Raw genomic sequence first — 12,578 nt, forward strand, 5'->3', positions numbered from 1 at the left:
AGAGAGAAGCAGAGGAAGGCAGTGTAAGAGAGAGAGAGAGAGAGAGAGAGAGAGAGAGAGAGAGAGAGAGAGAGAGAGAGAGAGATGGGCATGGACATAACAGAACAATTGAACAAACATGTGGCTTTGGGTGGAATAAAAGAAGTGTGGAGCATGACACAGAGAGAGAAAGAAAGAGAGGGGGGAAAGGGGGGGGAATGGGGGAGAGGGATTTACATCTGAGGGGGAGGCAATGACACAGTGAGTTACAAAATGGCACACACACACACACACACACACACACACACACACACAAGAGGCATCAGTCAGAACCACTCGGGAGGCATCAGTCAGTCCGTCAGATACTAATGAGGAATGAAACAAATGAAACGGATCCCTGTCTACCTCTCTGTGTATGACCCACGGTAAGAAGAGAAGAAAAACAATCAATTGATTGATCCTGGTTTGTGTGTTTCCTTCCTTCCTCCATGTCTCTGTGAACTCCTGAACTCTTAGGACCAACTTTAGTCTTGTCATTTCTGTCGATTGAGATTTATTTCCCTGAGCCTGTGGATCCTTCCTGTAGGCCTGGGCCAGGCTACCGGCTGTCCTGCTTCATTTCAGGCAGCAGCAGGCTGTTAATTTAATGAGCTCGATCTAGAATGATCTGGAATGATGATGATGTTGACTTCAGTGCTGTATATGAGAATGATGAAATGATGTGTAGAGAAGGCTTTGAGAAGGTTGGAGAGATGCTGCTGGAATGGCAGGAAATGTGCTTGTGTGAGATTCGAGATCAAACAGACGTAGGAAAAGTAATGACGTGAGAACAGAGAAAAGGTCACGTTTTTAGATTTTACAATGTGTGTGTGTGCGTGTGTGTGCGTGTGTGTGTGTGTGTGTGTGTTTGTGTGTGTGTGTGTGTGTGTGTGTGTGTGTTTGATATAAAAGTAAAATGATTGTATACAATTTTTATAGCAAAAATGATAAAAAAATCATTTCAAAAATCTGTCTGTACTATTAGAGAGTTACTATTATACTACCTTATTTATATATATATATATATATATATATATATATATATATATATATATATATATATAAAGCATAAGTAACAAATGTTTATATAGAGAGAATCAGTAGATAGATAGATAGATAGATAGATAGATAGATAGATAGATAGATAGATAGATAGATAGATAGATAGATAGATAGATAGATAGATAGATAGATAGATAGATAGATAGATAGATGATCACCCAAAATTAAAGAAAAAATTATCTGTCCCAGTATACAATTGCCACAATTCTTTACTCATTAGGGTTTGTTTAGCTATCACAGATATGCTGAGCCGATTTCTCAGGCATCGTTTTCTGTATATAAAAATGTTTCAGACTGCAGCTACAACTGAACGTTTCGCGTAAGACCCATAAACGTTCAGAACTGCACTGAAATTGAAGCAGAAATGTATTATTTTTCATTCTAATTCATGCAAAGCCTTTATAATATCGCGATTCGCCTCATTACAGCAGGTTCAGCTCAAGTTGCTATTTATTTTTATAATGATTTAATTATTTGGTCTGTCTGGAGATTATAGCAGGTGTCAGGGATTAGATTTAAATCTTTCTTCCGAGTAATCTGAAGGTTTATTCCTTCTGACACGGATGGGAAAAATTACTCATATTCCGATTGGCTTCAGAGATGTTCAGATTGACACGTATCTCGGATGTTCTTTGTCACAGTGAGAGTTGAATGCGGTTTATTATACAATACAAGAGAAATAGACCAGAAATGTGCCACAATTTATTCAGTAATGAAAAAGATTTTGAGCATGCGATGCTAACAATTTCATAACTTATAAGCGTTTTATGGCTTGACATCTAGAAAAAGTGAAGGGCCATTTATTTAACGTACGCTGTGAGCATTTAGCCAAACCATAAATTCCATCTAATGATACAGGAAGCTAATATTGCGTTACAGTTCAACAAAATTATTAGCATATTCCAAATAAATAATACATTAAGGTCAGAGCTTTGTTAGCTTCTTTTATGCTTATGTCTCTGGCATAAATGAGGGGGTCATGAATAGAGACCTATTTACAGTGTTTCTATAGCGGATAGGTCATTGCTGTCATGCTGCCTTTGACCTCTTAACCCCCCCAGGCTTAGAGATGTTTTTTCTTTTACTTCAGCTCCTGCCATAACATGGCAAAAGCTTTTAGAGAAAATGCTGCCAGATTTGAGATGACAGCTAGAGGTTGTATTTTGTGTTGCTGAAAAAAAAAAAGGCTAACTAACCTAGCTACTTTAGGTTTGGTTTTATTTCAGTGCAACATGTTCATTTGACTTTTGGATTTATGCTTCTTCAGACCCATTATATAATCGCCAGTGAAATAAAATGGATAGATTTATGTTCTCTTAGCGATTGCACAGGTTTCCTGTGGGTTTTACAGTTTTCTTTCACTATCCCAAAACACACAGATTGGAGAATTGGCTACACAAGGGTTGTCCAGTCTTACTTACGAATGGCCAATGTGGTGTTCAATACCACCAAGTAGGATGCAGCCACAATTCTACTTTTTTTTAATTAATGGATTTTCACTTCCTATGGACTATGTTATTTGGCTAGTGCTTAGTTGTGAAATGAAAACCTGCATTTACAATGAGCTTTTGCATATATCATTTGATATCTCTAGGTCTACATTAAATTGCCCATAGGTATGAATATACTGTACACCAATCAGGCAGACAGGTGAAGTAATTGGCAGAGATTTTTTCTTCATCGTGGAACCTGTTAGTGGGTGGGATATTTTAGGCAGCTACTGAACATTTTATCCTCAAAGTTGATGTGTTAGGAGCAGGAAAAATGGGCAAGTGTAAGAATTTGAGTGAGTTTGACAATTTGTGATGGCTAGACGACTGGGTCAGAGCGTCTCCAAAACTGCAGCTTCTGTGGGCTGTTTCCCTGTCTGCAGTGGTCAGTATCTATCAAAAATGGTCCAAAGAAGAAACAGTGGTGAATCGGCAACATGGTTGCGGCCAAGGCTTGATGCATGTAAGGAGCGAAAGCTAACCCATCTGATCTGATCCAACAGAAGAGTTTCTGTAGCTCAAATTGCTAAAGTGCTCTCTCACAGCTGCGGCCTGGGTTCGATCCCCCGTCAGGGAACCAACCCCAGCCATTAGGGTTGCACAAGCCTTAGTGCCGGTCCCAAGCCCGGATAAATGGGGAGGGTTGCGTTAGGAAGGGCATCCAGCGTAAAAACATGGTCCGCTTGGGCGACCCCTAATGGGAGAAGCCGAAAGAAAGAATCATAATGCAATGCCTGATCGGTGGCTATAAAGTTATACCTAAGCAGTGTATGTTTGCATGATGTCCTACCATAGACTGTAGTACCATTTTTAGGGTATTCCTCTACCTCAGTTTTTAAGAGAACTGAAGAATGAATGAATGATGATATCTAGTCCAATGGTAGCTTGGTGGTTGAGACTCAGGATTACTGATTGGAAGGTCAAGGGTTCAAGCCTCAGTATTGCCAAGCTGCCACTCTTAAGGGCACTTGAGCAAGGCCCTTAACCTTCTGTGCTCCAGGGTCACTATATCATGTCTGACCCCAGCTTTCTAACATCACTAAGATATGTGAAGTAAGAATTACACTCTGCTGCAACAGAACATGTGACAAGTGTAAAGCAATAGAGAATTGTCCAAAATTGAAGCAATTATTTAAAATTATACATTGCTTACTGTTTTAATGTTTATTTCTGACAGGACCAGGAGGTGACACCAGAAGGTCCTGTCTACAAGTAACTACGCCCCAATGCGAGACTCACATCTGCACACTTTTTCTAGTTTCGTTTGAAAAAATAAGGAATTTAGATAAGAAGCATTGTGGTCGATCCCAAACAGGGCATTAAACCTCTCCTCATCTTGATCTGAAGAACCATCTTACGAAACATCAAACACTCTCCGGTTGTATTTTCAAGTGGCGACTATGTCATCGCCTTCCATCCCTCTTCCCCCGTTGCCCCCCAGCCCCCTGGCCATGGAATACTTAAACGACTTTGACTTGCTCAAGTTTGAATCAAAAGCTGACTCCCCTCCCCCTCCTCAACCATGCTCTTATCCAAAAGCAGTCCAGCAGCAACAGGACTCCTCTTCATCCCCCTATGTGGTTCAACCCCCTCTGGATTCCAGCCTTAGCTCCAGCCCTTACACTTCTCTACCTCCTTCGCCAACCCTCAGCGATGCTCATCCGCTCCCATCTGCCTCTTCTTCCTCCTCCTCTTCGATATCCATCCCTCTCTCAATCTCTGCCAGCTATGTCTCAGGATTTAGTTCGACCTCGCAAGGGAGTCTGGACTGCAGCCCAGCACCAGGTGTCCCAGGCCAATGCCCAAACCCCACATCTTTAGAAGATTTGTTCTGGTTGGCAGCAATCCAGCAGCAGTTTGGTGGGGATCCTTCTCTCCTAGAGGCCTTAGAAGGAACACCAGAGAGAGTTGACAGAGACAGAGGGGTTGTTGGGGGATTTCTGGGGTGTGAAGATGCAGTGGAGGTGCTGCTGAACTCTGCTGCCGCGGCTGTGAGCTCACAGGTGCAGTCTGTGTTTTTTGTGTTAGTAGGTTGTAGGTAGTAGATCTGTGTGTGGGTGTATGGGCAATGGTTGCATGTTTTTTTCTGAGAGTTGATAGTGAGAAAGAGTTTTTGAGAGGTTGTTGAGTGTGATATGAAATCAAGAGATATTCATTTGCATAAGTTGGCATTTCAAACTGGTTCCACATTAAAATCTCTACTGATATCCCTCATTCCTTCTTCTCCATAAACCTTTCTTTTCCTCTTTCAGTTCCCGGTTCTTTCTCAAAGCTCTGGGAGCAGTAATCTAGGAGACTCGAGCAGTGACAGTGGAGGTGATGTAAAAGCCCCCGAGCTGTGTCACCGTCCTCTCCTCTTTGTTTCCTCCGGTCCTCCATCGCTTCACAATGGCAATCCAACACAAGGCACGTACCATCAGCCTTCAAGCCCATCATCCCGCCTTCATCACCCACAACATCACCATCATCATCACCATCACCCCCATCATCTCATTAACAGTCATCATGCTCACCATCATCATCAGCTTCAAACTGGCCAGGTAAAGATGAAGAATGTATAACTTATGCTAATGTGCTGATGTATGGACTGGTTGTATCTAAAGGAGAGACACAATTAATTCAGGTGTTTAAGCAGCTTTAGAAGTTGTGGTTCCCAAGTACAGTCTTGTTATTCCAACTGGTTTAGAGAACTGCAAAATTGTTGAACTCACCAAATAATGTTAACTTTAAAACCAGAGCGGTTCCCTTACCCAGAACCGAGTTTCCCATTCGATTCACACTTTTCGAGACCTGGACTTTTTAGTTTGTAAAATAAAAGAGCAAATTTCAAGGTGACTTTATTTTTTGACATACTCCCTGCTACATTTATACACTTATTAACTTACGCCCGGAAAGATTCCACATAGAAAGTTTAGTCAGAATGCCTGAACCATCCTAGGATTCCCTGCTTCACTTCATCAACAGGGAACTACTCTGACCAGGATCATCACTGACTGCCATCTTTAAATAGTTTACACCATTCATATGTCTTTCTGCCGCTGAGCGTCTCATCACCGTACTGAGACACCACACACTGTTCCATGCACTGTTGTCTGCCATCTCTGAACTAGCCGGCAAAATGTGCATCGCCTATCAGTAATAGGACACACTAACCTTATTTTTTAGACTAAAGGACACACCATACTTACTTTTGCATGTAGTACCACCACGCTAGCATTCATTCATTTTTATACCTGATCAATAAAAAAAGACATGGTTTGACTCGAACACCCCTTGTAGAAAGCAAGAGTAGAGGTGAAAACATTGTTTTTGACTTCTAAGGAGACTGAAACTAGTTATTTCTGTTTCATACATGTCCTCTATATTACTTTTGCTTTTGGTAAACGTTTTGGCGATTGTGGATTGCCATGATAAAAAAAAACTAGCAAAGTGTTGCTGCTAATGTTGCAGACTGGTGCAAAAAAGTCTGCTTTGTACCACTTGTCAGCAACCAGCAAGCTAGCAATAACTAGTAATATGCACTATGAACATTAAAGTGTAAAAGTATTTACACTATAAATGTTACAGTTTAAAGGTTAAACACTATAAACCAAATACAGAATTCACACTAAATTAATATCGCAGTGGGACAAACTGAATCTTTTCACTATCCACTTAATGAGAATTGTAGCCCCTTGACTAGAATTAGCATAACATGTAGGTGCAATAGACATGGCCTAATCGAATGTTTGTGTAATATTTGTACTAGTGCACGTATTTTTACACGTTTAATGTTGTTTTAATGCTCTGGTTGGTAAAGATGTATCGAGTTGAATGTGGAACACGTCTAGGAGATTAGCATAATATCTGCTATTATTGTTTGGTAATCCTGATCACTGTCACTTGCACTCAGTCATGCAGATTATAGATTATAAACACCCAGATGCCAGTTTGCGTGCTTGTGACATGGCTCACGACATACTAAACATGCACGGACAACGTACACGTGCATGGCCTATTGTCAAATTCGGTATGTATCTTTGTATATGGACAATAGTATGTGGACTCCTGTTCATAAGGTTGGTTTGTGTTTTTTGAATACCCAATGCCATATTTAGTCTCCATTTGCTGTTATGATAACCTCCACTCTTCTGGGAAGATGTTTCACTAGATTTTGGAGTGTTTTGTGCTCATTCAGTAGTGATGGAGGTGAGTTGAGGAGGCCTGGGGGGTCGTTCTAATTCATCCCAAAGGTGTTCAAGAGGGTTCAGTCCAGACCTCTAAGGCAAATGTTCCACTCCAAGCCTTGTAAAAAAATATCTCCAAGGAGTTTGCTTTGTGCACAGGGGCATCATCATGCTGGAACAGGTTTTGGGCCTCTTAGTTTAAGTGAAGGGAAAATTGCTACCAAAGACGTGCTATACAATGGTATGTCTCCAACTTTGTGGTAACAGTTTGGGGATGAATCACATATGGTTGAAAAAGTCACGCTTCCCAATACTTCGACCCAGATTGTGTATTTGACAAACATGATTATCCAGAGCAGTTAAGCAACTTGTTCAAGACCCCAGCAGCAGCTTAGTGTTACCACCATATGAACTCACTACTTTAGATCAGAAGGTTAACATCTTAACCACTGAACTAAACAAACACAATGAAAATAATAGGGAACCAACATAATCCCTTATTACTAATATAACAAGCAAAGATAAAATAAATTAATTCTTTTTTTTTTTTTTTTAAGATTCAATAGTTACATTTATTTTATAAACTTTGATATTACATACTGTATTACACATTATGAGCAAATCGTTAGATCTTCAATATCATTTATTAATATATGGATAATCGGATTGGTCAAAAGATATTGTTCAAATAAGAGCCGGTATGACAATTTGCTGGTTGGCAATTTTTATTTATATGAGTGTATGCGCTATTGTTTCTACAGTGACACTTCGTTTACATGGAATCGCGATCGCATTCTTATGTGGCTCTATATAACTTGTTGCCAGTCATGGTGACCAAGAAATTGAACATCAGTAGTTAAAGCTCTTGGGTACTGATTGGAAGTTTAAGGCCCAGTATCTCTACTCTTGGGCCCAGCACCAGGAGTGCTGTATCATGGTTGACCCTAGCTTCCTAACATTGGGATATGCGAACAAAGAATTTCACTGTGCTGTAATGCACACATTAGAAGTAAAAAAAAAATGCACTTTTACCCTTTATTTCACTGTTATTGAAACCCAATGAACCCCTGTTTCATGTCAGACCCCATCACATGAAAGCCCTGTCGAATTTTTTCCCTTATCCTCTTTCTTATTCAATGTAGTCTGGGTTGGACGATCGTTTTTCAGACGAGCAGCTCGTGAGCCTGTCCGTGCGCGAGCTGAACAGGCACCTGCGCGGCGTGAGCAAAGACGAGGTGGTGCGCCTGAAGCAAAAACGGCGCACCCTGAAGAACCGAGGGTACGCTCAGTCCTGCCGTTACAAGCGATTGCAGCACCGGCATGCACTCGAGTCCGAAAAACACATTCTCACTCAGCAGGTACAAACAAACACACACACACACACACACACACACACACACACACACACACACACACAGACATACGAGGTGGTATCAAAATGTTAACGCCAACAGATGGCAGCACAAGGCTGCACGCACAGTCACAGGGAGCGCTAACCCGTCATAAGTCAGTGTGATAAAAGACATCATCCTGTGTACATCACAGAGCTCTCCTCAAACGTGAGTTTCTCACCGGTAATAACACAATCTAACTTCCACACCCACCCTACTTACCAGATTTGGCTCCTCCGGATGTTGCCCTCTTCCCGAAGATTGCGGAGATCCAGTGCGAGTCGCAGAAGTTTCCTGACAGGTTTTGAAAAGAAGACTTCCAGGACTCATTCCAGAAGTGGCAGGAACGCTGGGTGCAGGCATTGCTGTAACAAGGGGGACTATTTTAAAGGTGGCAGTGTGTAAACATAGATTCATAAAGTACCGTCTTGTAAACAGATCTAGTCTCAAAACCTTCTGATACCACCACGTATGCACTAATATGCGTTATATGGACAATTGTTTGTGGACACCTTGTGCTTTTTGCAAACCCCATTCCAAGTCCTCTTTTTTTGGTGTTATCGTAGCCTCCACTCTTTTGGAAATATGTTCCACTGGATTTTGTGGAGATTTGTCATTCATCATTCAGACACAAGGACTTTTGTAAAGTTAGGTACTGATATAGGAGGCTTGGGGTGGAGTTCTAATTCATCCTAAAAGTAAACAATAGGGTTGAGTTCAGAGCTTCCAACCCATGTAGAGCATATCGTCATGGAGCTGGCAATAAGTTTGGGTCTCCATGTTCAAGTGAAGGGAATATTTCATGCATCTAAAGACGTCCTCTACAATTGGGTGTGTAACAGTTTGTGGAAGAACCTCATAAAGCTGGGAAAGTTCGATGTCCCAATACCTTCGTCGATAGAGCGTATTCGCAATAAAAACATGTCCAAACCCACAATGTTGCACGATGCATATTGAAAACGAGTGTGGCCATGACGACACACTCTCATTACGTTTGTAACCTCTTCGCTTTTCAGCTCCTTTTTTTTCGGAAATCTACATACAGAATATATGCCTGTAACAGTGTGCAGCTGCCAGCTGAATGTATTTGTGAATGCCATGAGTTTTCCTCTTACATAACTGTTTCTTAAATGAACTCTCTCCATCCCTCTTTTTCTCTCACCCCTCCTTCCTTTTTGTGTCTTGTGTCTTATCTCTTTCTCTTTCTCTCCCTCCCCTCCATCTCTAACATATTCTTCCTTCCCTTTATCTCGCTCTCTGCCTTCTCCTTCCCTTTTCTTTCCCTTCCTCTTTCTCTCCCTCCCCATTCTTTTCTTTCAATATCTCTCCCATTCTCTCTCATTATATTCTTCATCTTCTCCCATCCTCCTGTCTTACTTCCTTCCACCGTCCTCCTATCTGACCATATTTGCTTCTCCATGCCCTCTTTCGAACCTCAATCCTTTCGATTCCTTACTTTGGCTGGTCTCGTTTTCTTTCTCGTTCTTCTTCTCTCGTCTCTCCTTATGTCTTGGTCTCTATTCCTTTCGGTCCTTTTCTTTTATCAATATCTACTTCCTGCATCTTTCCTTCTTCTTTCTATTATTCTCTTTTTTCTCTCCGACTCTACCTCCTTCTCTCTCCATGTTTCACCTCATTGAGCCTATCTCGCCCTTGTTCTTGGGCTTCTTTACTGCATCGTACTCTTCATCAAATCTCTTCTTACATAATTTTTCCTGCTTTTTCTCCCTCTCCCTTGCTCTCTCTCTCTTTCTTTTTCTTTCTCTCTCTCCCACCAATACCCCTCTCTAGCTGGATCAGCTGCAGTGCGAGCTGTCTCGCGTGCTGAGAGAGCGCGACGCCTACAAGGCTCGTTACGAGAAGCTTGTTAACTCCAGCGAGGCCCCGCCCACTCAGACCAACAACCCACCTACTCCTCCCACAGACTATTTCCTCTGAAAAAGAAAAGCAGGACACCAAACCGACGAACGGGGAAAAAAAAGTAAACAAGATTTCTTCAACGAAAGCTGTCATAAAACGTTACCAGAGGCGGACAAGAAAAAGAAGCTCGACAGTGTTACAAACTATTTATCAGCTGAATTTGAGTATTGAAAATCAAGGTTTTGCAAATGGAAAAAAAAACCCTGACTTTGTATAAACTTCACATTGCTGCAGCTTCACAACGTTTTTTGTTTTGGTTCGACGCCTGAGACGTTCTAAAGCGCAGAACTCAGCGTTTTAGTTTTTTTCTTTTGTTCTCTTTCAAATTAAATCATGCTCAAAGCAGAAATCTAGGGAAGGCAAATAAGAACTTTGGATGGTAATTACAGTATAGACACTTGACATTCTTCTCAGATACCGAGCTGAGAGTCTGACTTAATGAGTTTTCTTGTGTGCCTGAGCTCAGAACTGACTGAACAAGGTCAAATCGCTGCTATTTAACCAACCCTGCGTCGGAAATCTCTCCTTTACTCGGCCTAGACAAAAGACAAATAGCAGTATACATATAATATGGAGCGCCCTTCATTAATATTGGCACCTGTATTCAATATGAGGAAAGAAAGCTGTCATCTATTTATACAGTACCGTAATTTCCGGACTATTAAGCGCACCCAAATATAAGCCGCACCCACTGAATTTGACACAGATTTTTATTTTGAACATAAATACGCCGCACCTGTGTATAAGCTGCAGGTTCCTACATTGAATCTAATAAACGTTACACAGGCTTTAACGAAAGACAGTGTCTGTTACACGGCTTGTATCTAAACAGTAGCCTACCAAGAAAGTCATTGTTCACTGTCTTCCTCCTTCTTTTCACAACAATTTCTTTTGGGAGTTTTTCTTTTGGCATCGTCGTGCGTTTAAAAATCACCATCGGTGATGCTTTTCTCCCGATGCCGTGCAGCTCAGAACACAGGTGAAGTGTGTTTTCATGCCCGGTTGTTTTCAGCGTGACGAATGATTCACATTTCCTGTAGACAGTCCGAGTGAGCGGCAGATCAAACGTCAGAGGAACATCATCCATATTTATGATGTGGTGCGGCCCGATTCAGTGGGAGCGCATTTGATTTAATTTAAAGAATTTCATTGGTTCACCTGAACCCGTACGGCAATTTCATTGGTCTAATGTTATGGGGCTCAGTTTTTTGGCATGAAGCTTGTGAAACCGGGAAAAACCCAGGAAAAATCCATAAATTAGCTGCTTCATTGTTTAAGCTGCGGGGTTCAAAGCGTGGGAAAAAAAGTAGCGGCTTATAGTCTGGAAAATACGGTATATATAATGGTACAAAAAGTTTTGAGACTTTTGTAACACACCAACAGATGGCAGCACAAGGCTGCACGCACAGTCACAGGGAGCACCAGCCTGCATAAGTCAGTGTGTCAAAAGACATCGTCCTGAGTACCTCAGGAGACCATCAATAGCGAGTTCTACTGGCAGGTTTTAAGGCGTTTGAGGGAAAAAATTCGGATCTGTGAAGCGCGAATGCACTCTGTCACTGAGCTCTCCTCACACGTGAGGTTTCTCATCGGAAACCACACAATCTCACTTCCACACCCACCCTACTCACCAGATTTGGCTCTTGCGAACTTCGCCCTCTTCCCGGAGATGAAATTCACGCTCTGAGGTCGCTGTTTTGACACTCTGATAACGCACTACAGTTTTGCTCAGTTGCTACGGACCCTTTCTCGAATTACCCTTAATAATTGCAAAAAATATTTTTACAAACAACACTACACATTTCACAAAATCCGTCGTTCATTTTTCTCATTACCATCACAAGTCATTGAAATTTTGTCATTGTTCACAAACAAGATGGTCAAAATCTTTAGTCTTGTTGTCAGTATGACGCTGCAAAGTTTCAGTATTTCCTGATATAAACTACAAGTCGGATTAAAACGAGTGAAAACGCAAAAGGCTGAATTTCTTCTGTATGGCATCTGCGGATTTCAGCAGCACAAATTCATTTATTTGAGTGCATATTTGTTTTATTTCGATCGCAAAAGACCGGACAGGATTCACACTTTTGTGTTTGTCTATTTTTTTGGTTGTTCATCAATTTTCAGAAATTGTCATTCTGTGTTTTACTCTGTCTGTATTCACTTTCCAATTGAAGGTTCACGAGATTCACCTTTGACCTGTTTTAGGGAACCGGTTGATCATTGGTTGATCTGATGTCGTTCACTCGCCTTCATTGCTGAGATGTTTTGGGGGGTTTAAAACTGTTCCGGTGAAACCAATATAATATATTTTGATCAACATGACAAATAACTGATAATGTAGGAAACAGCGGGCAATTGTACACAATCGATTAAATGGATGTACAAAAGCGTTCGCGATTTGATCAAAGCGACAAGAATTGTTCTTATGATGAGCACAAATGACTAAATGACGTTGAGGTTGAACAAGTAGTTTTGCAAATTTCTTTTCTGATCTGAGAAACGCTCCAAAGCTGGGAAAAACTGTAAAA

At 41.3% G+C, this 12,578-nt stretch overlaps 1 protein-coding gene across 1 annotated transcript; it reads left to right on the forward strand.

Moving 5' to 3' along the window:
- Positions 1–298: 298 nt before the first annotated feature.
- Positions 299–12,002, forward strand: nrl (neural retina leucine zipper). Its single transcript, XM_083535140.1, has 5 exons — positions 299–404; positions 3,748–4,573; positions 4,823–5,110; positions 7,879–8,094; positions 9,919–12,002. The coding sequence occupies exons 2-5, from the start codon at positions 3,971–3,973 to the stop codon at positions 10,063–10,065; spliced, it is 1,254 nt and encodes a 417-aa protein (XP_083391266.1). The 5' UTR covers positions 299–404; positions 3,748–3,970; the 3' UTR covers positions 10,066–12,002.
- Positions 12,003–12,578: the final 576 nt, after the last annotated feature.

Source organism: Silurus aristotelis (genome assembly GCF_946808225.1).
Source record: "Silurus aristotelis genome assembly, chromosome: 29".
In the NCBI taxonomy this organism is placed as follows: domain Eukaryota; kingdom Metazoa; phylum Chordata; class Actinopteri; order Siluriformes; family Siluridae; genus Silurus; species Silurus aristotelis.